At 50.8% G+C, this 20,668-nt stretch overlaps 1 protein-coding gene across 2 annotated transcripts; it reads right to left on the bottom strand.

Moving 5' to 3' along the window:
* Positions 1 to 14,423: 14,423 nt before the first annotated feature.
* On the bottom strand, positions 14,424 to 20,066 carry PCDH8 (protocadherin 8). 2 transcript variants are annotated; one of them, XM_081547248.1, is made up of 3 exons: positions 15,668 to 20,066; positions 15,277 to 15,484; positions 14,424 to 14,800 (listed from the first exon to the last, which is right to left on the bottom strand). In XM_081547248.1, the coding sequence occupies exons 1-3, from the start codon at positions 18,293 to 18,295 to the stop codon at positions 14,424 to 14,426; spliced, it is 3,213 nt and encodes a 1,070-aa protein (XP_081403374.1). In that variant the 5' UTR covers positions 18,296 to 20,066. The 2 variants fall into 2 exon arrangements, with proteins under 2 accessions (XP_081403374.1, XP_081403375.1); XM_081547249.1 differs by having other exon boundaries at positions 15,962 to 20,066.
* Positions 20,067 to 20,668: the final 602 nt, after the last annotated feature.

The following is a 20,668-nucleotide window of genomic DNA, read 5'->3' as shown; positions in this document are numbered from 1 at the left end:
GCTCTGGCCCTTTAAGCAGCCCTCACCTGACACTTCTTCCCGATATCAGCCCTCCTTGCCTTGGGTTCTCTTCTCAAGAGCTGGTCTCCCTTACTTGCCAAAGGGCTTCCCTGGTAGCTCAGTTGGTAAAGAATCCATCTGCGATGCTGGAGACCCTGGTTGGATTCCCGAGTCGGGAAGATGCCCCTGGAGAAGGGATAGGCTACCCAAGGCCATGCTACTTGCCAGGCTTCTCAAATGCAGGGACCAGATCTTATTTATGTTGTTCCCCTCTCTGCTCCTAGCATCTTGCCTTGAACAAAGTAGATGCTCAGCAAGTGAACATGTTCTTCGCACAGGTCAGGACAAGAGGGAAGGATTGTGGCAGTAACATTTCCACCTTCCGCTCTCTGCATCCTTTTCCAGAAAACTGTTTGGTGGCTCAGTGGTAAAGAACTTGCCTGCCAGTGCAGGAAACAGAGGTTTGATCCCTGACTCGGGAAGATCCCCTGGACAAGGAAATGGCAACCCACTCCAGTATTCTTGCCTGGGAAATCCCATGGACGGAGGAGCCTGGCGGGCTACAGTCCATTGGGTCGGAAAAGAGTCAGACACAAATTAGCGACTAAAACAAACAACCAGATACTTGTTGGTTGGTAATATCTGAGAAGGACCCTGGTGTGGAGCCCTACACCAAGATCACAGAGAGCAGAGCCCAGAACCAAAGTCGTCTTTGGAACTGACTGAGCCGCATTGTAACCTTTGCCAAAAGCTGCCCTGATCCTTACCAGCCAGCTCCCTGACCCCATATTATGCAAAAATACCCACCTTGGCATAGCGCCCTAACCAATCACCTGATGCCACCCTTCCAACAGGGATTTCCTTTGTCTTGAGCTTGTAAAAATTGTCTACTAAGCAAGGAAAAGCATCGGCTCTCCCTTGAGCCGGCCCGCTGTCCTAATAGTCGGCTCTCCTTAGTCTGTCAGGAGGCTGGTCCATGGTGCTGGCAGTGCCCTCATTATCTCTGCTCTTTGTTCTTAATAAACTCACTCCTTCCTTCAATACTCTGTGTCCGGAAATTCTTTTCCAACCCGCGCTTGGACACCCAGCAAGTTCTTCTCTAGTGCAGCTTTCAGTCTGTAACCCCGGCCCTGAAACATCTTGGTTGCCCTAATTCTCCATTATCCACTACTAAGAATCATAAATGGAACTGGGGGGCACCTTGGAGGTGAGCATTTTACAGACAGAAGCCCAGAGCTGAAGGTCTTGCTCAGGTCATGTTGCTAGTGGCAGAACAGATGTGCTGTGTTTAGTCAGTAGTGTCGGATTCTTTGCAACCCCATGGACTGTAGCCCACAAGGCTCCTCTGTCCATGGAATTCTCCAGGCAAGAATACTGGAGTGGGTTGCCATGCCCTTCTCCAGGAGATCTTCCCAACTCAGGGATTGAACCCAGGTCTCCCGCATTGCAGGTGGATTCTTTACCATCTTGAGCCACCAGGGAAGGCAGAACAGATTACCTACCTTATTTCTTATAACCCACCTTATTCCTGCAAGCGACTTAGTTTTCAAGGTTAACTAAAACACAAGATAGCAAAATACGATGAAAAGCAAAAACAGAAAGCAAATAGCTTAAGAAGACCTGGGAATGAAGTCAAAACAGAAACGTATACCAAAAAGACTGCAAACCACAAACTTGGCTCTAAAGATCTGTTTGTTAAAACAGAGGAGATCAGGTCAGACACAAAATCCAGGATATGCATGAAAGAAAAATAGCCCAGAGAAGTCCAACCCTGGTTGGTGCCAGTGCCCGACAGGCATCACCTCTAAAAATAGCTTGGTGTGTTGTAATGAGAGTCCTCAACAATATTCCAAAGGTGTACAGAGAAAGCTTCCCTGAGTGCGGGACTGGTGGCTGATGTAATACATCTCAGAAAACAACATTTTATTGTGGGCATGGGGGAGACTGAAAATCAAAGCCAGGATCTGTAGTAAAGGGAAAAAGCTCACCAAATTGAAATGTGAGAAACTTATAATTCAGAGTTGTGTGACATCAGGAGTACAATAATAATTACTCTTCGTAATTATGACCCAGAGGCACTGTAGATCTTAAAGTATTTTCTGAATCATCTGAGAGAAGTTTTCTAAAAAAAGTTCAATCTGGCTTCTTGTTAATTTAGCACTTAATTAGGTACTGTCATCAATTCTAGCTGTTGTTTCATATATTTGTTTTATACCTTTCAATTACATTGTCATTTCTTTGAGGGCTTTGGTCCACATAGAGAGCAAGTACCATGTTACTTAACAAGTGCAACATGGACCCTTTAGACTGACTGTGGAGGGAAAATCTCTCCAGAAGGAGGGACAGCTGGACTTTTCAGGTGATCCTTCTGAGCTCTGTGAATGTATACAGCGTCTATCACAGGGATGGGAGGGGTACTGCTCTATCTATTAATATCATCCTTTTATTCCAGTCCCATAGTACCTTTGAGAATAATCTGGAATATTAAATAAGACCTTGCAAAGGGCTTGGGGAAAATAATTACCATTAGTAACCTGAAACCAAAGAACCTAAGTTACCATTACCGACATCAACAGTATAACACGGGGATCAAGAGCCCATATTTTGGAGTCATACTACCCAGGTTCCAATTCCAATTCCAGCCCCACCATTTACTGTTCAACCTTGGGCAGGTTATTTAACCTCTCTGCGCCTCATTTTTCTCAAGTGTAGAAAGACAATAGTGCTACTTATAGAGGCGTGTGAGGATTAAGCAAACACTTCTAACAATGTCTGTACAGAGTAAATATGTGCAGACAACTAATATTATAACTGAATAAGTCAGACACTTTATATATATTAACTCAATCTTCACGTAATGCCCTAATCCAGTGGTTGTCAAATTTTTTGGTCTCAACCTCTTTACAGTCTTAAAATTTATGAAGATTTTTAAAGATTATTAAAAATGTATTAAGATAACACCCTAGCCTATGTTGTCAGAGCTCTTACTGGCCACAGAGGTCTTGGCCTGATCCCAAGCCTGCTGTAGCGTGAACACTGCCTTGTAAGGGGAGTCTTCTCTCCTCTAGCTGGTGGTCAGTGATGTTGGTGACTGTGAGTTGATCCCTTCTAGAGAGGTGAGTTGCTTGAGGCTTTATCCATGCATCTCAGACCTTTATGTGCTTCTCTTTGGCCATGGAGTCCATACATTCATATCTTTAGGTCTGTGACTATAGTCACCACTCACATGTCCATCTTTATCTTGCCCACAGGGCTTCCCTGGTGGCTCAGTGGTAAAGAATCTGCCTGCCAGTTCAGGAGACACAGGTTGAATCCCTGTGTCAGGAAGATCCCTTGGAAGAGGAAATGGCAACCCACTCCAGGATTCTTGCCTAGAAAATCCCATGGACAGAGGAGCCTGGCGGGCTGCAGTCCATGCAGTCTCAAAGAGTCGGACACAACTTAGTGATTAAACAACAGCAATTGTGCCCACAGCAGTGTTCAGTTGGCAACAAGCAGTACAAGTTAGGGATGGTGGCAGTGGTAATCCTGTGGGGTAAAGACACACAAAAGCCCAAGGCAAGTCGATATATAGAGTGATTCTTCAAAGCCATATTCTTTTGTTGTAGTCAAAAAAAAAAAAAGAATAAATATGCATGTGCCTCACCAACCAGAATTGACAAATGTTAATCTTCTGTCGTATTCATTGTAGATCTATTTAAATAAAAGAAATAGAACATCACAAACAAGACTGAAGTCTCTCTAAGCTATGTCCTTTAAGCATTCATTTCACAGTTACGTTGAAGGATGGCAGTGAGGGAAGGGCAGGGAAGGACAGTTACCCTCTCCTCCTCCCAGCCGTTCAGCTCTCCCCAGACTTGACTGTCCCATTCAGCAAACAGAAAGCACAGTGAGTGCATAAATGCTCCTTAGAAGGCAGTTCAGCAGCTGATCTTTGCCCAGTCCACGCCAGAACCACTCCGCATCCCAATATGCCAATCACATGCAGGACTCTTTCTGAAAGGAGTCCTGGAAACACAGGAAGCAACAGATTTGCTGTGAGGCTAAATCTGAACTGATGGGGTAGTGCAGGGGTTCCGGAGGCCGCTGTGGTTTGGATGGCTTCCTGGGTGGGGTGGCCTTGAATGGCAGGGGCACAAGGTGAGGGGCAGGGTAGGGGTAGCACTCTTGGGGAAAGAGAAGTGGGCCAAGTGGGTGGTGCAGTGGTGGGGGAAGGCTGGAAGAATTTAAAGGAAGTAGAGACGGTGTACTTTGATCTGTCCGTCTTTCTCTTTCACAATTGCGTGTAAGAGAGGCTAGTACAGTCAGGAGATCAAACCAGTCAAAATCTACCCTGAATATTCACTGGAAGGACTGATTCTGAAACTGAGGCTCCAATCCTTCGGCCACCTGATGTTAAAGAGCTGACTCACTGGAAAAGACCCTGATGCTGGGAAAGACTGAAGGCGGGAGGAGAAGGGAGCAACAGAGTATGAGATGGTTAGATGGCATCACTTACTCAGTGGACATGAATTTGAGCAAACTCCCGGAAATAGTGGAGGACAGAGGAGCTGGGTGGGCTACAGTCCATGGGGTCGCGAAGGAATCGGACATGACTTAGCGACTAAACAGCAACAGCAAGTTGGAAACTACGATTTTCCAGATCTAGTTGCATTCATGGGGATTTTGATGCCCCTTATAAACTGAGTTTCTGTGCCCATGCCTGTTCATTCTTCCTTGTCTGGCTGGAGTTAAGGGGCCTTAGCAATGCCCACACGGATGACTTGGTCAAGCAAATTGGCAGATGTCTGAGTCCGTAGTCAGGAGTGAGAGAGAGCACAAACAAGCCCGTCTTGCTCTTTTTCCCTTCCCAATCTCTCCAGCTACAGTAAATCAAGCTGCCTGACAATTTTTTTTTTCCCTGCCGCATCTGAATCTAATGCCCTCAGCCTCGAAATTTCCATTATATCACTCAGCGCATGGCAAGAGCAATGGGTGTCTCTGATTAGTGAAGCTGAAGAGCAGAAATGAATCACCGGACCTTTGTATTCTAGAACATGGGTCTGGGATGAGTGAATTCAGGAGGTCGGCCAAAACACAGCCCCGGTGACTCAATTCTTAAATGATTTAAAATCAACATAAGCCTGGGGACTTACTGTGAATAAGTATCACCATTTAACAGGCAATAAGGAGAGGGGTGAAGTGGTAGGGCTAGGGAAGGGGCTGGTGATCCTTTGCTCAGTTTCCCTCGCTGTGAAATGGAGCCACTCGTCACGATCTGCTCTCAGGAGGCTTTCACTGCGACCCATATAATTTACAAAGTGGTTTGCTGCTCGTGCTAAGTTGCTTAGTTGTATCAGGCTCTTTGCGACCCATGCCTTGCCTGTGGAATTCTCCAGGCAAGAATACTGGAGTGGGTTGCCATGTTCTCCTCCAGGAGATCTTGCCGACTCAGGGATCGAAGCTGCGTCTCTTAAGTCTCCTACATTGGCAGGGGGGTGTTTTAGCGCCACTTGGGAAGCCCAAAAGTCAGGCTTCTCTGTCCGTGGAATTCTCCAGGCAAGAGTACTGGAATGGATAGCCATTCCCTTCTCCAGGGAATCTTACAACAAATTAAAGGGAACTTCACAGCATTAAGCATTGGGCTTTATACCATACAAGGAGGAAATAGCAGACCTAGTCTCCAACTAAACTTCCAACCAGGGATGTAGGAATGACTCTGGCTCTTCTCAGAAAACAGGAAAGGATATAGGGGCTCTTACGAGCAAACTGGAATAAAAGCTACCATGCTCAACTTTCTATCATTTGAGGATCAGGTAGAGCAGGAGAGAATTCTAAGGACATCTTCAGAGTGGAAGAAAGGGCAGGAATTTGCATAAACTAATAATAGGCTTAGAAGGACATTTAAAGGCTGCTGGACATGGGAAGGAGTTTCCACCTCTCAAGGTAGCCTTTCTTCTTTTTGAGTATCTTGCATCATTATAGATTGTTTACCAACTCTCCGTCCTGAAACATTGTTGCAATAAGTCCACTTGTCTCCTGTGCCACCCTCTTTGGATATGCCGGTTGGTCTGGGTCCCCGATGAGGTGTATCACTCAGCGCCCCAGAGGGAGCCTAACCACCTGTGAGCAGCCTGCGTCATGCCTCCTTTTGTCCCCCCCTCACCTGTGTGCTGTTAAGAGGGAAGGTGAGGCAGGGAACAGGGTGTTGATGATGGCTTGGTGGATGAGACAGGGCCCTGCCTTTTTAGCTTTAACCGCCACACTCTCCCTTTTACCTCCTCTCTACAGGGGTTGTATGCCTGTTTTTTGTGCTTGTCCTCATTGCAGAGTTGAACATTCTGCAGATGCTGCTTGATGATCACATTCTACAGCTGAAATTCTCCCAGGTGAATGCTGACAGGGTCACAGCAGGTCAGGAGGCATGTCCTGGCTTCACAATGCCTAGTTTCTGCAGTGCAGTGGTTCTGCCAGCAGCATTAGAGCTTCTTAGAACTGGGAACACACTCGAAAAGCGAACTACAGTGTTGTGGCAGTCCAAGCAGAGGTTGGAAAAGAATTTCCAGGCCCAGAGTATTTTAGAAAAGAGAGAATGTATTGAAAATGAAGGGCTGAGGTAGTGAGGGGCGCTACAAGGACAGTGGGCTGACATCCCGACAGATCAGGGAACGTGGACCCCTTTTGTGGGTTTGCGGCCAGTTTTTATAGTCTCAGGACAAAGAAAATTCCAATGGGGAGGGGAGGCGTGACGTCATGTTTGGTACCCACTTGGCCTAAAATGGAGATGGGAGCTGGCTGGTTAGGGACAGGATGGCTCATGACAATGGTTGCCATGGAGCTTGGCTAATTTTGGATTTATTGCCCTATGACTTCTGCCTAGGGCTCCACGTATAGGACCTCATCCCAATCCTGTTGTATCAGATACTTCTGGGCTGCAGGCCCAGTGATCTATTTTAACAAGCCCTCCTGGTGATTCTGATTTGAAACCCATGAATAGAGGGGACGCTGTTGCCCCACCCACCCACCTATGTGTAGCCTGTGTGCTCATTCCTAGCTACCGTAAGGCTGCCAAAGCCTTCAGATGGGTCCCTTCTGGCAGAATAACCCCCAGCCTAACAGAAGCCTCCTTGTTATGGAAGGTAATACAATGCACCCCCTTTTCTGTCCAGGAATCAATGACTGATACGAGGTAGGAAAGGCTGGCTTGTTGTCTCCAGAGAGGCCCAATCTGTGCTCCCAAGCTCCCGTGGGACCAGGCTGAAACAGAGACCACCACTTGCTGAAGCTCCCTTTCTCTGCAGTCTCCTGCTGGCTTCTCTCCTCCTCTGAGAGCATTTTCTCAATAAATGATTTTCACTAGAATCCCCATCACAAGCTGTGCTGCTCAGAAACTTGACTCAATCAGCCTTGTGAGTTAAGATGATCACCCAAGTAATGGGAAGAATCCAAGGATTTATGAAGATGTTTAGGAGCCCCATATGGGGACCTAAACATATCTAGATAATTAGGAGAATGTGCTTTTTACTAGCTTTTGTGTGCAGACATGGCCTGAGAGATGCTCCGCCAGACGCACGGGGAGGAGTTCCGTGGACAGGTGGTGACGCTGAGTTTCTTTAGCGCAGGGAGATGGCTGACCCAGTGCTCAGCCTTCTTGCTGGACTTCACGGGCTTGTTCTCACCCTCCAGTGAGGCTGGTGATGGAGGGCTTTTGGTGGATAAGCAGAATGAATCACCCGGAGGTTAAGTGATGGCAGAGAGTCAGCTGCTGAGTAAAATCGAGATTCCATTCCCACTCCCTTCTCCACCATGACCACCAGCTCAGCCTTTCTTCTGAGGCTCTAGTGACATTCTTTAGCAGCAAATCCTTGCCCCTCAACACTACTTTCCTAGAACTGATAGGGAGAAAGTTTGGCAAAATAGGCTCAATAAAATAAGGGCTTCTTCACAGATGGTGCACTGGTAAAAAATCCGCTTGCCAATTCAGGAGACTCAGGAGGCACAGGTTCAATCCCTGGGTCAGGAAGTTCCCCTGGAGTAGGAAACAGCAACCCACTTCAGTATTCTTGCCTGGAGAGTCCCAATGGACAGTGGAGCCTGGTGGGCTATATATAGTCCCTGAGTTGGCAAAAGAGCCGGACACAACTGAGCACACACGCATGCACGCATTCCTGGAAATGACAGGGAGAACATTTGGCAAAATAGACAGACTCAGTAAATAAGAGGCTACTATCAAATGTTCAGCATAATAAGCGATCCGATGCTTTCATCAAGTTCACGGTTTGCTGTGTCTGCCTGGAACAAAGTGGAGATTTGACAATTACCCAGAGTATTCCAGCCATGTGGCTTTGGTTATCGATGGAGACTAAGACCACATCAAGTCTCTAGAGGTAGGAGGCTCACACACTTCTGGCGCTCACACATTCCTATGGGGAGGGGTGGCGTTATGTCCCTGGTCAGGGGTCTTTTGGTACCCACTTTGTCTGGTATGGAAACGGGAGCTGGCTGCTTAGGGACTGAGACAGGAAGATGGGGAGGGCCTTGCCTTCAGTAGGTAAGGTGACTTTACCATGTGGTCAGGGCTGGGACAACGTCTGCCTCCTTCGAGCACTCATTTGACGAGCTGGGTGGATAAGATGCTGAATTTCTCGGTCCCCTCTGATGCTGGAGGCATATTTAGGCCAGACCCCCTGTGGCGAAGTCTATTGACCTGTAGACGCAGAGTCTCTTGGTGTGGTGTGCAACCACGACCTTTTGTGCTTGGCTCAGTGAATCATGCTATTCAGCAAGTGCTTTCATTGAATCCTCATTATGTGCCAGACAATGTACAAGGTACTGGGGATGGAGAGATGAAGACGCAGACAGTCCTTGATTTCATGGGCTGAGGGCGCTGGGAGGGGGGCGGGTGGCATAGGTGAGGGACAGTTTGGTAAGTGCTGAGGAAGCCTGCAGCTGGTGGCTGGGAGAGGGGCTGGCGTGATTCGTGAGTAATTCTGATGGATAAGAAGAAAGGGCTGGAGAAGAGGGAAAGGGTGGGGTGGGGAGAGAGGAAGAGGAGCTGAAAGTCATTGCAGGCAGCGGGACCAGGGAGCAGAGGTGAAACACAAGCAGATTCTTCTGGCCGAAGCGCGGGGTGGGTGTTGTGGTGAGGGTGGCGGGGGGGTTAGGGGTGGGATGGAGTAGGGGGTGGACCAGGAAGGGACAGCGGCAGGGTCCAGTTTGGGGCCAGAGGCAGGGCCAGAGGACTGGGGGTCTGGGATGTCATGGACCAGCGCGGACTTTATCCAAAAGGCTGTGGGAAGTCAGGAGGGCCGTACTCAGAGGAGTGTTGAAAGCAGATTTTAGAAAGGGTCTTCATGATGCAGCAGGGAGGATGAACAGAGGGAAGCTGGGAGTGCATCCAGGGTAAGCAGGTTGAAGACTCACACTGCAACCCAGGAGAGAAGCGATGTGAGTGTGAAGAAGGTGGTGTGCCTTTACTGTGGACCAGAGAGAGTTTTCAAAAATCTCAACTCCTCCTAATGGTAGTTGTGTGACCTGTGACAAGTTACCACACTCCTTCAAATCTCACGTTCCCCACACGTAAGATGGTGACGTAGTTGCTACGTTGTGTTTGACTCTTGTGACCCCATGACTATGGCCCTCCAGGCTCCTCTGTAAATGGGAATTCCCAGGCAAGAATACTTCCTTTCCTCATCAGGTTGTGGTGATTGACTGTAAAGAGCCTGGTGCAGTGCGTAAAACACAGCGATCACTAAAAACTGGTGTCCTTACTCTTTTTTCTTATGCGTCTATCCTGATCTGGATAGTCCCCCTAAAAGCAGGCCCTGAAACAAAGACTTGAGTGCAGGAAGTTTGCTTGGGAGCTGATCCCAGGAAGCACAAGTGACTGAGTGGGAAAAATGAGACAGGCAACGAGAAAGTTCACTGACTGAGAAAGTTGCTGCTGTGGGCAACTGGGGTTTGACTTGTATTGCAGCTCTCAGGGAAACTATAGAACACAGCTCAGAGTTGTCCTTCCAGGGGATGGGAAAGCCGGGGTATTTATCCACCAGCTCCTGTCCCTGAGGAACTGAGGGCTGCCCCTGCAGGTCTTAAATCCCCGGTGCTTCCAGACTTCTCTGTACACAGTTTGAATAAACTTCTGTGGGCCCAGACCCTGGTGGGGCCCCAAGCTCTCAGCAAAGCCTCAGGCTGCAGAAGCCAGTGTCTGGATGGAGGAGACTCATACGGCAACCAGGAGCTGGAGCGAACACAGAGGGCTATGGTGGGGATATAAGCAGAGCCTCCTACCTGCTGCAGTGGAGTGAAGGAACAATTCAACAATAGCTGGGAAATGGAATCAATAGATCTTAGTGAGCAGAAGTAAAGAAATTCAGTGGCATCTTAAAATGACTTTAGTGTTTGGTCTAAACACTTAAAATAACTTCAGTATTTGGTCTAAATAATGAGTATTTAGCTTGGTCTGAAAAGTGCAGAGTTCAAAACAGTTGACAGAGGGGTAGTTTTTGGTAATGATGGCTGAGAAGGTAGAATGATTTTGATTTGGACATGTTGAGTCTGAGGTGTCTTGAGATCTAGCCAAGTGTCATACTGGATTGGCAAACAGAATTTTCCTAATTCCCCATTAAACTATGCAGGCTTCAGTTTGATATGTTGAAATTTCTGAAACAAGTTTCATGGAAGCAAACTCGCATTCTGACGATGAGTGAAGACCCCCACCCCCACCCCGCCCCGCCACAGAAGCACGTTTAATATGGTGGTTTAAGTGATGGCTTTTAAAACAGCCCGTTGTCTCTTTCTGCCCGTTCTTCTCTTATTAGGTGACTTTGAACCTGTTGGCGAATTCCAATGCAGATTATTTCCCTCTGAAGAAATGGAATGATAAATGCTCTCTTGAGTTATTGCATAGCTGTTGAAAACTAGACAGCATTTTCAAAGCCCTTTGGAATTGTTGCCAAGCAAAGTGCCCCATCAAGTACTATATTACTTTGCTTCAGTTTGCCTTCAAAACTTACAGCGTTCCAATTATCCTGTGGTTACTGAATCCAGTACTAAAGGAAACAGGGATTCATATCCATTACTGAATATGCTTATTTGCTAAAGTAGAATTTTTTAGATGATAAAAGCTTATATTTGCCAAGTGAGATAAACCAGATATTTAGCTAATTGTGGCACGGAACTCGTCCTGATTATATACACACGTATTTCTTTCTCTCCATGTACATGTATATTTGTATCTGGAGACATGCATCCTGTTTTTGCTCTATTTTGGAATGTATTTTTCAATAGATGTGGAAACCACTTACATTTTAATTTTCTGAAGTGGTTTCTTTGATGGATATTTTATTATAGGAAGTGTAGGACATCCAAGTCAATGGGGCCAGACATAAAAAGTGAAATAGGGAAAGTCTGACTCTAGTTCTCTTTCAAGGTGACCTCCCACGTCCCCAAGCACCTTCCAGGTCCCAGTGTTCACTGTGAAGGTACTCCAGGGTTGTAGGCCTCCGCCTCCAAAGACAGATTTGTGGAACCAGCACAAACCCCTAAGGCTTATGAGTTTTCTGTGATGTTCACTTTAGCCATGTTTGCTTGTAGAGTGTTGATGATATATGAGGCTCTGGTCTCCATAGTGAAAGTGAAAGAAACAACGATTGCAAACCAGTCTCTGAACAAGACCAAACATCCCAAGTCTGTTTTATCTTCCTGAGTGGATGTATGTGTGTGTTAGTCGCTCAGTCCTGTCTGACTCTTTGTGACCACGTGGACCATAGACCTCCAGGCTCCTCTGTCCATGGGATTCTCCAGGCAAGAACACTGGAGTGGGTAGCCATTCCCTTCTCCAGGGGATCTTCCTGATCCAGGGATGGAACCTAGGTCTCTTGCATTGCAGATAGGGCTGCACTAATAGTTATACTAGAGACTGGCTCCAGAGGAAAGCAAGGAAAGATAGAGGTAGGATGTTTCACTGTAGGCCAGACATGGTCCTATGTGTTCTGCATGTATATTGTCTAATTTAATTTAATAAAGCAATATATTTCCTCAAAAATATGCTTGAGAATCAACATTTCTCAAGAAAAAACAGGAAGCTTCTTTCATCTAGCTCCTGTTTCTCTGAGAGTTCCTCTGGGACTTAGATGAGTACCCTTACTTAGATGAGTACCCTTGTACCCTTCTCTCTCTCTCTTTTTTTTCATTTAGACAATTTTAAGGGTTGAATTTTGTTTTAATTTTTTTTTTGAGTTCCAAGCAACATCAGGTCTTGTAATGGTCATTCCTCTAGGGAAAGATAGGACAGTAAAGTCAAAGAGATTTTGAAAACGAAATTTGGGGGTCAGTGAAACAAGTTTGCAGAGCACAAAATAAGATGACGACAATGATGCTATTTTCCTTTTGAAGGAGAAGAGCTGCAAATGCATTCAGAGATCGGATGCTTTTAGGCTGCTAATGAGGGATTATTCATTTTTCTGCTCTGCATTTGAGGAGCCTGGCTCAAGAAGAAAGCTTTGGATGTTGGAATGGGAGGTCTAGCTGGGGTCTGGCCACATCCAGCATTTTGTTCCAGAACCTCAGGTCTGCCTGGGCTGTTTGAGCTCGTCAGGTGCATTTTCAGCTCAACTGCCTGCAGAAACCTCTGAACTCTGCACAGGCCATGGGGAGCAAGGCGCTTGTGTGTGTCCAGCCTGCTGTTCAGCTTGGAGCCACCACTGGTTTCAATTATGACTTCAACAGGCAGCTTTGAGGGCTCCACTATTCATTACAGCGCCTCACTCTCTATAATTAGTAATAAAGGAACACAGGCACTTCACAGATATAAAGTGCTAAACAATAATCAGGCAGTAAAAGCAATGGATTGGGACTTTTCTACTTAACTCTTTGTTTCTTTCAAGTTAAAAAGAAAAAAAAAAACATTTCATTATTTCATTTTATTTTCTTGCCTTGAATAATCTTAGTTAAATCTTATCGCGGCCACTTACTACCTTTGTGACTTTTGGGTGTTTTACCTAAATTGTGTCCCGGCTTCCTTATCTGTAAAATGGAGATAATGATAGTTCCCATCTCATGGGGGATGTTTGAGGATTAAATGGGATAACTCATGCAGAGTATCTTTGTAAGGAGCTCCACTCATATAAAAGATCATCCAGGAAATGTTAGCTCTCATTATTAATTTCTAATAAAATGAATGCACAGAGTATAAGACAGGTATAAGTCTTTAGTGTGTGTGTGTTTAAAAACCTTCACTATATACATTTTCAAACACAAATACACAAATAGTTTAGTATAAGTTTCTCCCCTCACACACACATAAACCAGTGCTAGCGCTGACCGTGACCAATGTTTTCAATCTTGTTTCATGCAGCCTTGTACTTTCTACTAGAATATTTTAAAACATATCCCAAGCATCATTTCACCCATAAGTTTGAGTTTCTTTTTGGTATTAAAATCCTTAATATTTAAGCTAAGAGCTTCTTGGGACTATCTCACCTTAACCTTGAACTCCAGTTCTTAGGAGCTACAGCAGTTAGTAAAAGCTTTACAGAGGTTTGTTTAATTAGTGAAAGAACAGTCCAAACTCAGTTTTCCTCCACTTTTTAGTAGATGCTCCATAAACATTTGCTGAGTAAATAAATGAGGGCAGGAATTTTATAGCATGCCCAATGTATATGGAGAGGCATATGTTTTACAAAAGCAACCAATATACTTGACTGAGACGCCAATACTTGAAATCCCACAGGTTTAAAGTTGCTGTGAACACTAATAATGCCCAAATAATTAGCACTTGAAAAAAAGTTTAATTCTGCTACTCAGATTATTTGTGAAAGCTTGACTGTAGGCAACTGTAGGAAAAGCACTTAGCAGATTCTTCAAACACATGACAAATTCTTTATTACTGTGCTTATAAGTGACACCGTTTACAGAAAACCAAATGTAATTAAATAACAATTGAACTTGAAATCTACCACAGACTCAAGATATACAAGTTATACTTGGCCAGGCAAAACTTCTCAAACACTAGGTTGTTTCAGGTGAAAGATAAATTTCCATTAAGTAATTCCAACTTATTTTTTTGTCTAATAGACAGTTCCTTTGGCAATAACTTCCACTTATCTTTTATTATATAAAAATATAACAAAATTTCATTATATATAAACATTACATTACACCATGTACAGGTTAAAAACACTAAGAAAATGGCAAGCCGCAAGGGAAATAAAAGTCAATAGCATGATAAGAAAAAATTAAATACTGCACACATTTCATAAAAATTACATTAACTACATTTTTGTTTGCAAATACCAAACAGTACCAATGTGATTGGAAATAGCTTCCAACAACTTCATTTTAAGGCACATCTTGCATATTTCTATATACAACACTGAAACTGGTCAATAACTTAGGACGTCTCTGGCGTGACCTGTGTATGGGTGACAACATGCAGCATGGGTTTACACATTTTCATTGGCTTCCTTCTTTGGGGACAGGTACGTGCCAGGGGGAGACTGATACACGGGCACCCCAATCTCCTGCAAGTCTGGGAGCCTCCCTGGACGAGGAGGGGAGAGCAGAGTGACTGTCCTGTCATAGTCTCTGTGCAGCACCTTCTCGTAGACGCTCTGCAGCCCCACGGTCTTGGGCAGCTGGGCCTGGTAGTAGCTGTCCCGGCGCAGAGGATCCCGGGGCAGGGATGTGCTCTTGCAGAAGGTCGACATCTGGGCTGGGGGGTGAGTCGAGGCGTGAGTGCTGGGCCCTCCAGCGCAGGAGGGGCTCCAGCAGCGGTCCGAGTGGCCCAGGATCTTACATTCCGCGGTGCACGCCCACAAGCCTGACAGAACAGAGAAACACAAGCAAGATGGTTACTGAGGTTACACAAACGCCTCCGTCTTCGAAGCGTCAGTCAGGGTCAGAGCGGCTGAGAAGGGAAGTGTGTAAGATGAACGCTCTGGTTCTAGATCTGAAATGAGCCCTGTTTCCTGTAAGGCCACCTTAATACGAGGCTGGCTAGGCTTTAGGAAAGCAAAAAATAAATAAATAAATAAATAAAAGAATCCCCCTTCTCAGCTAGTAACCTAACAGAATGTGGGGTTTATTCAGGCGGTGGCGCTGCCTCCACGTGGCATTTTGGCATGCGCTGTTTGAGGCCGGCAGGAAACAGGAACTCAAGGACAGAAAAATGCGGGGACGGGGGAGCGGGGGTCTGGGAACGGAGATGCAGAAGAGAGGCCCCGGCGGAAAGCAAGGGCGAGTGGGGTGGGGGTGGGGGGTGGGGCGCTGAACCCGGCGTGAAGGAGGAGCCCTCACCGCTCTGCATGTGGTTGATGAGGTCCTTCTTCAGAGCGTCCCCGCTGACGTCGGAATCGCTGTCGTTGAAATCACTGTCCCCTTTGCCGCTGTCTTTGCCGCTGAACTTCTCCGCTTCCCGGCCGGAGATGGTGTTGAAGGAATGTCCCTTCCAGACCGCCACAGGGGGCGCCGGCTCCTTGCTGAAGCCGGGGGAGGCTCCGTAGGGCTGCAGCCGGGGATGGGGGCAGCAAGCAGGGGTGAGGGGTGGACAGAAGACAAAACAAAACAAAAAACACAAGTGCGACAGGTTAGGCGTCTCCCGCGCACGCACCCCTAGGCCCCTCCAGTCCCTTCCCCCAGCCTGTCCGCGGAGCACCGAGCGCGGCGCCCGGCCGAAGGAAGGCCTCACCTCGGCGTGCGCGCCGCGGAGCCGCTGCTGCCCCTCGAAGTGACAGGCGCTTTCCCCGGTGGCACCGCCGCCCTCCGAGCCCGGCACTTCGGCCGCGGCGGCGACCGCGGGCGGGAGCGCGTCGGCCGCGGGGCTGCCAAAGGGCGCTTTGCCGCTGCCAGGGAAGGTGAGCACGTCGAACATCTTGGGCCTGGGCCCGGCTCCCCGGGCGGCCTCCTCCGGGGAGCCGGGAGCCGAGGCTCCGCCGCCCGCCGCCCCGGGCCGCTCTTCCCGGCGGGGCCCCCCTTTGCGCACCTCCTTCCTGCGGCGGTTGCAGGTGGTGGCGATGGCGATGATGGCGGCCAGCAGCAGCGTGCAGCTCCCGGCCAGCACGATGATGACGATCAGCGGCGTGTCCCACTGCAGCGGCGGCCCCGACGCCGCGAGCCGCGAGCCGGGAGGGCGAGAGCGCTCCGGGTTCCCCGCGCTGCCCGGCGACGCCAGGCCGCGTCCGCCGCCCGCCGTCACCACGAAGCTGACGGTGGCGGTGGTGGAGAGCGGGGGGCGGCCGCCGTCGGATATGACCAGCAGCGCCCGGAACACTCGGCCGGGCGGCTCCTGCGAGAGGTCGCCGGTGAGCACGATCTCCCCGGTGCGGCGGCCGATGGCGAAGGCTTCTCGCGGCTCCTGCTGCAGCAGGTCGAAGGTCAGCTCCCCGTTGGCACCCTCGTCTGCGTCCCGGGCCTGCACGCGCGCCACCGCCGTGTCCTTAGCTGTGCGCCCGGGGACCACCACTTCCAGGGAGCCGTTGGCCGGCGCCGGGTGCACCAGGATCGGCGCGTGGTCGTTCTGGTCCAGCACTCGCACTTGCAAGAGGGCACTGCTGGAGAGCTGAGGGGAGCCGCCGTCGCTCGCCTGGATGCGCACGTCCAGCTGGCGAAGCGTCTCGTAGTCGAAGCTGCGCAGCGCGTAGATGGCCCCCGTCGCTGGGTCCACGGAGACGTAGGTGGACACGGCGCCCCCAGCCCGGCCCACCTCGGCCTCCAGCAGCCGGTAGGTGACCTGGCCGTTGCGGCCCAGGTCCGGGTCCTTGGCGGCCACCGTGGCCAAGTAGGCCCCGGGGGGGTTGTTCTCGCGCAGTGACACCTCGTAGACAGGCCGCGTGAAGAGCGGCGCGTTGTCGTTCTCGTCGCCCACGCGCACCGTGTAGGGCCGCACCGTGCGCAGCGGGGGCGCGCCGCGGTCCTCGGCCACCAGCGTCAGGTTGTACTCGGAGATGCGCTCGCGGTCCAGGGACGCCGCGGTCACCACCAGGTAGCTGCCCGCGTAGGCCGGCTGCAGCCGGAAGTGCTCGTGCCCGTAGAGGGCGCAGCGCACCTGCCCGTTGGCGCCCGAGTCCCTGTCCGAGGTGCTGACCAGCGCCACCAGGCTCTCGCGCGCCGCCCCCTCCGGCACCAGCGAGACCGCGCCCGCCTCCGGCGTCCCAGGCCCGGTCGACGAGGTCGCCTCCGCCCCCCCAAGAGCAGCGGCGGCGGCGGCGAAGGGCGAGGCAGCAGGCGCGCCCGGGGCGGCCAGCGGGGTGATGGAGATGTCCGGAGCGTTGTCATTGACGTCGCGAAGGCGCACGATGACCTTGCAGGTGGCGGCGCGGGGCCCGGGGCCGCGGTCCTGCGCCCGCACGTCCAGTTCGTAAGTGTCCTGGCGCTCGTAGTCCACGGGCCCCGCCAGGGTGAGGCGACCGGAGCGCGGGTCCAGGCGGAAGAGGCGGCGCGCCTCGGGCGGGGTGCGGGCGCCGAAGGCGAACACCACGTCGCCGTTGGGGCCCTCGTCGGGGTCCGCCGCGTCCAGGTCTAGCAGGAGCGAGCCCACGGGCGCGTCCTCCGCCAGCTCCACCTCGGCCACGGCGCCCTGCGGGAAGGCCGGGCTGTGGTCGTTTGCGTCCAGCACGCGCACGCTGAGGGCGGCCGTGGCGGAGCGCGGCGGGCGGCCCCCGTCCTGGGCCACCAGCCCCAGGTTGTAGGTGGCCTGGCTCTCGCGGTCCAGCTCTTGCAGCAGCACCAGGTCGGCGCACTGGGCACCGTCCGCGCGCGTCTGGAGCTCCACGCGGAAGGGGCTGTGGGGCTCGGCCAGGCGCACGCTTTGCAGCCCGTTGGCGCCCACGTCCTCGTCCACGGGTACCTCCAGGGGGATGCGCGTGCCCACCGCCGCGCCCTCGGACACCTCCACGGGAATCTGGGCCCGGGGGAAGCGTGGCGCATGGTCGTTGATGTCCCTCACCTCCACCTCCACGTGCACCAGCCGGAACTGCTCCTGGGAGAAGCTTACCACGTCGAAGGCCAGCACGCACTGAGGGGCCTGGCCGCACAGCCGCTCTCGGTCCAGGCCCGCGTCCCCGACGGTCAGCTGCCCGTCGCCCTCGCGCACTCGGATCAGCGAGCTGTTGAACTGCTTCATCAGGCGGAAGCTTGTGTCTCCGGACACTTTCATATGCAGGTCTTCGGCCAGGGTCCCGATGACCGTGCCAGGGGCATCCTCCTCGAAGGTGCTGTATCTCACAGTCTTGCTCTGGGCCACCGAGAGCACCCAGCAGAGGCTGAAGAGCTGCAAGGGGAAAAGGCAGGGGCTGCCCCCGCGCCTGGCTGGACTCATGCCGCCAGCCCCAAGCGCTATTCCAAAACGCTTAGCGGGCGATTTCCTCTGTGGTTTGCAGGTCCGGGCGTGAGTCCCAGGCTCCCGAGTGCACGCTTTTTTTGCGAGCCGTGTGCAGGAGAAGTCTGCAGGCTGCAGCTCCGAGGTTCCGGCGGGCTCGGAGGACGCGTGGATCCCGCCCACACTCCGCACCTTCCCCTTTGCTCTTCCGGCTGAAGCTGCGCGGCTGTGCGCCGCCTCCGCTTTTATAGCCGCCGAAATGCAAATCACCCGAGCTGGGCAGCCAATGGCGGCCTGGCTCTCGCGCCGTCGCTACGCCAGCCCCTGACGATCCCTTTACCGTGGAGGGGCTTAGAGGGGAAAACAAGAAAGGGAAAATAGAGAATCTTTCCTTTGTTTCTTTAACTCCTTTGGCTTTTTTCATCTCCTGTCAGCGCTCTGCGTGCAGAGGAGTTGGCACAGGTCGCCGGCATTACAGGAGCGGATGGTTCTGTTAGTTGTGCCCCTCCTGTACCGGCCGCTTGAACCGAGAGCAATCGCACTGGGATTTCGCCCTCGTGGCTCGAGACCCCACACCCACTCTGTGTTTTCTGGTTTTTGTTTTTTTGCACACCAGACGCTTTGAAATCGCTCGCGGCTCCCCCTCTCTCTTCAGACTTGCTCTGCCAGCTGAGGCTCAGTTCGCCTTCTTTCCCAACTTCCCACGGCGCTCAGAAATAGCCTCTAGATTGAGGAGCTCGAAGGATAAGAGGAAATTGATTTTATTCAAATTTGTGTACGCAATTGTGTTTTGCTCATGTGAGCCCCGGTGATCGGAGCTGCCCCTTCCTTTTCAGAAAAGAGCTCTGAGACGTGTTAGTATGCATGTCACTGTCCAAATGGCTTTCTTAAGCCCCGGGCGCTAGCAGGCAAGGAAAAAAAAAGTTCCAAATAGGATTTAGCATAAGCTTGAGGAGATTTGGAAAGGTTTCAAAGATCAGACTGTATCAAAGGCTTATGAAGCCCTCGTTAGTAGTGGAAATAGAATGGCGTGGCAGGCGATCCCATTGGAGGCCCCAATGTCTGGTATTATTTAACTGTGACAAGCTAAGGGGAGAGAAAGTTGAACAGTTTCCACAGCGGAGTTGGGCTAACTTGAATATAATGAGCAAACGCCACATGTATCCATTATGTTCCTCTATTCATCCCCAATCACTGCCATAACTCTCCTCCTAAACGGTGATGGGCGCTGAATTCCACACAATACCCAGCTCGTATTAAAGAGCATTTAGAGAACTCTCCCTCCTGATGCCTTGTTCCGCCTATTTAGAGGATTTTCTTTCTGTTCTAATAGGGCCACTCTGGGAAGCAATACTCATCCGGTTCCAGAAGAACAAAATCACAGCAGGACGCTGAAACCTGGCACGAACCTGGGGGGAACCTTAACCATCTGCCTGCTAAAGTGTGGAGCTTCGGCTTTGCCAGCTCTGAGCTGGGCTGGCCCACCGGCTGGCCCCAGGCGTTACGCTGCACCCACAGGTATCCCCCCACCCCCAGCATCCCCAAAGATCTGGGAGATGGGCCTCCAGTCACCCACAAGACAGATTCTTACTGATGCTTATTGGAGAGATTTATTGAGCAGGGTGTGCAAATACACTCGAAGGACGAGAGGTTAAAAACAAAAGTCATCCACGGGGAGTTTTCTTTTCTTTTTTTTCCCCCAAGGCGAAAGACTTGATAAGCAGACGAGTTTGTAAACGTTCTTCTGAATCCTGATTATAGTCCTGCTGACATCCTATCTGTGTTTTCCTTCTCTCCAAACCCTAGGGGATGTATCTGGGGTCTTTTCGGAAGAGATACAGGAGTCTTCCCAGAGTAGGGAGACCAAGGAGCTAGGTGGGCAGTGAGGGTGACGGGGGCGGGGCTTTGGAGTTGCCAGAGAGCAAAAACTGCAGCCCCAGGCCTCGTGAAAGCTCTTGAGACTTAGGTGGGGGGTGTCCTGTGCCCTGGACCGTGCAGCGCGATCGTGCCTCTCGGTTCCCTTCCCCAGCTGCCCCATCCTGCTGGCCTAGGAACGCCAAAAGCGAAGAGGTTTTAGCATGCATCGTGGACGCAGCCGCGCAGGGACGCGGAAAGCGCGACGCCCCCTACCGGAGCCCGATTTCCAGCTTTCTGTTGCACTTTCTCCCTTCCCACTGCCAGTTCGTAGCTCGCTCTCCTCTCTGCTCCGGCCCTGGAGACATTTCTCGGAGAGGATGCACACTAAAACCCCTTCTCGGCTTCTCCCCGAGCCCGCAGGGCTCCCACCCCGGCCTGGAGACCTGCTGGTGACCTCTGGCACTCTCGGGATCCCGCGCTCGCTCCTCGCCCCCTTCCCGGCCGGCCCGGACGCCA

Source organism: Giraffa tippelskirchi, chromosome 12, assembly GCF_054371585.1.
Source record: "Giraffa tippelskirchi isolate mGirTip1 chromosome 12, T2T-mGirTip1v1.2.pri, whole genome shotgun sequence".
In the NCBI taxonomy this organism is placed as follows: Eukaryota; Metazoa; Chordata; class Mammalia; order Artiodactyla; family Giraffidae; genus Giraffa; species Giraffa tippelskirchi.
The sequence above is the reverse complement of the archived record's forward strand: the minus strand, read 5'-3'. Positions and strand labels throughout refer to the sequence as shown.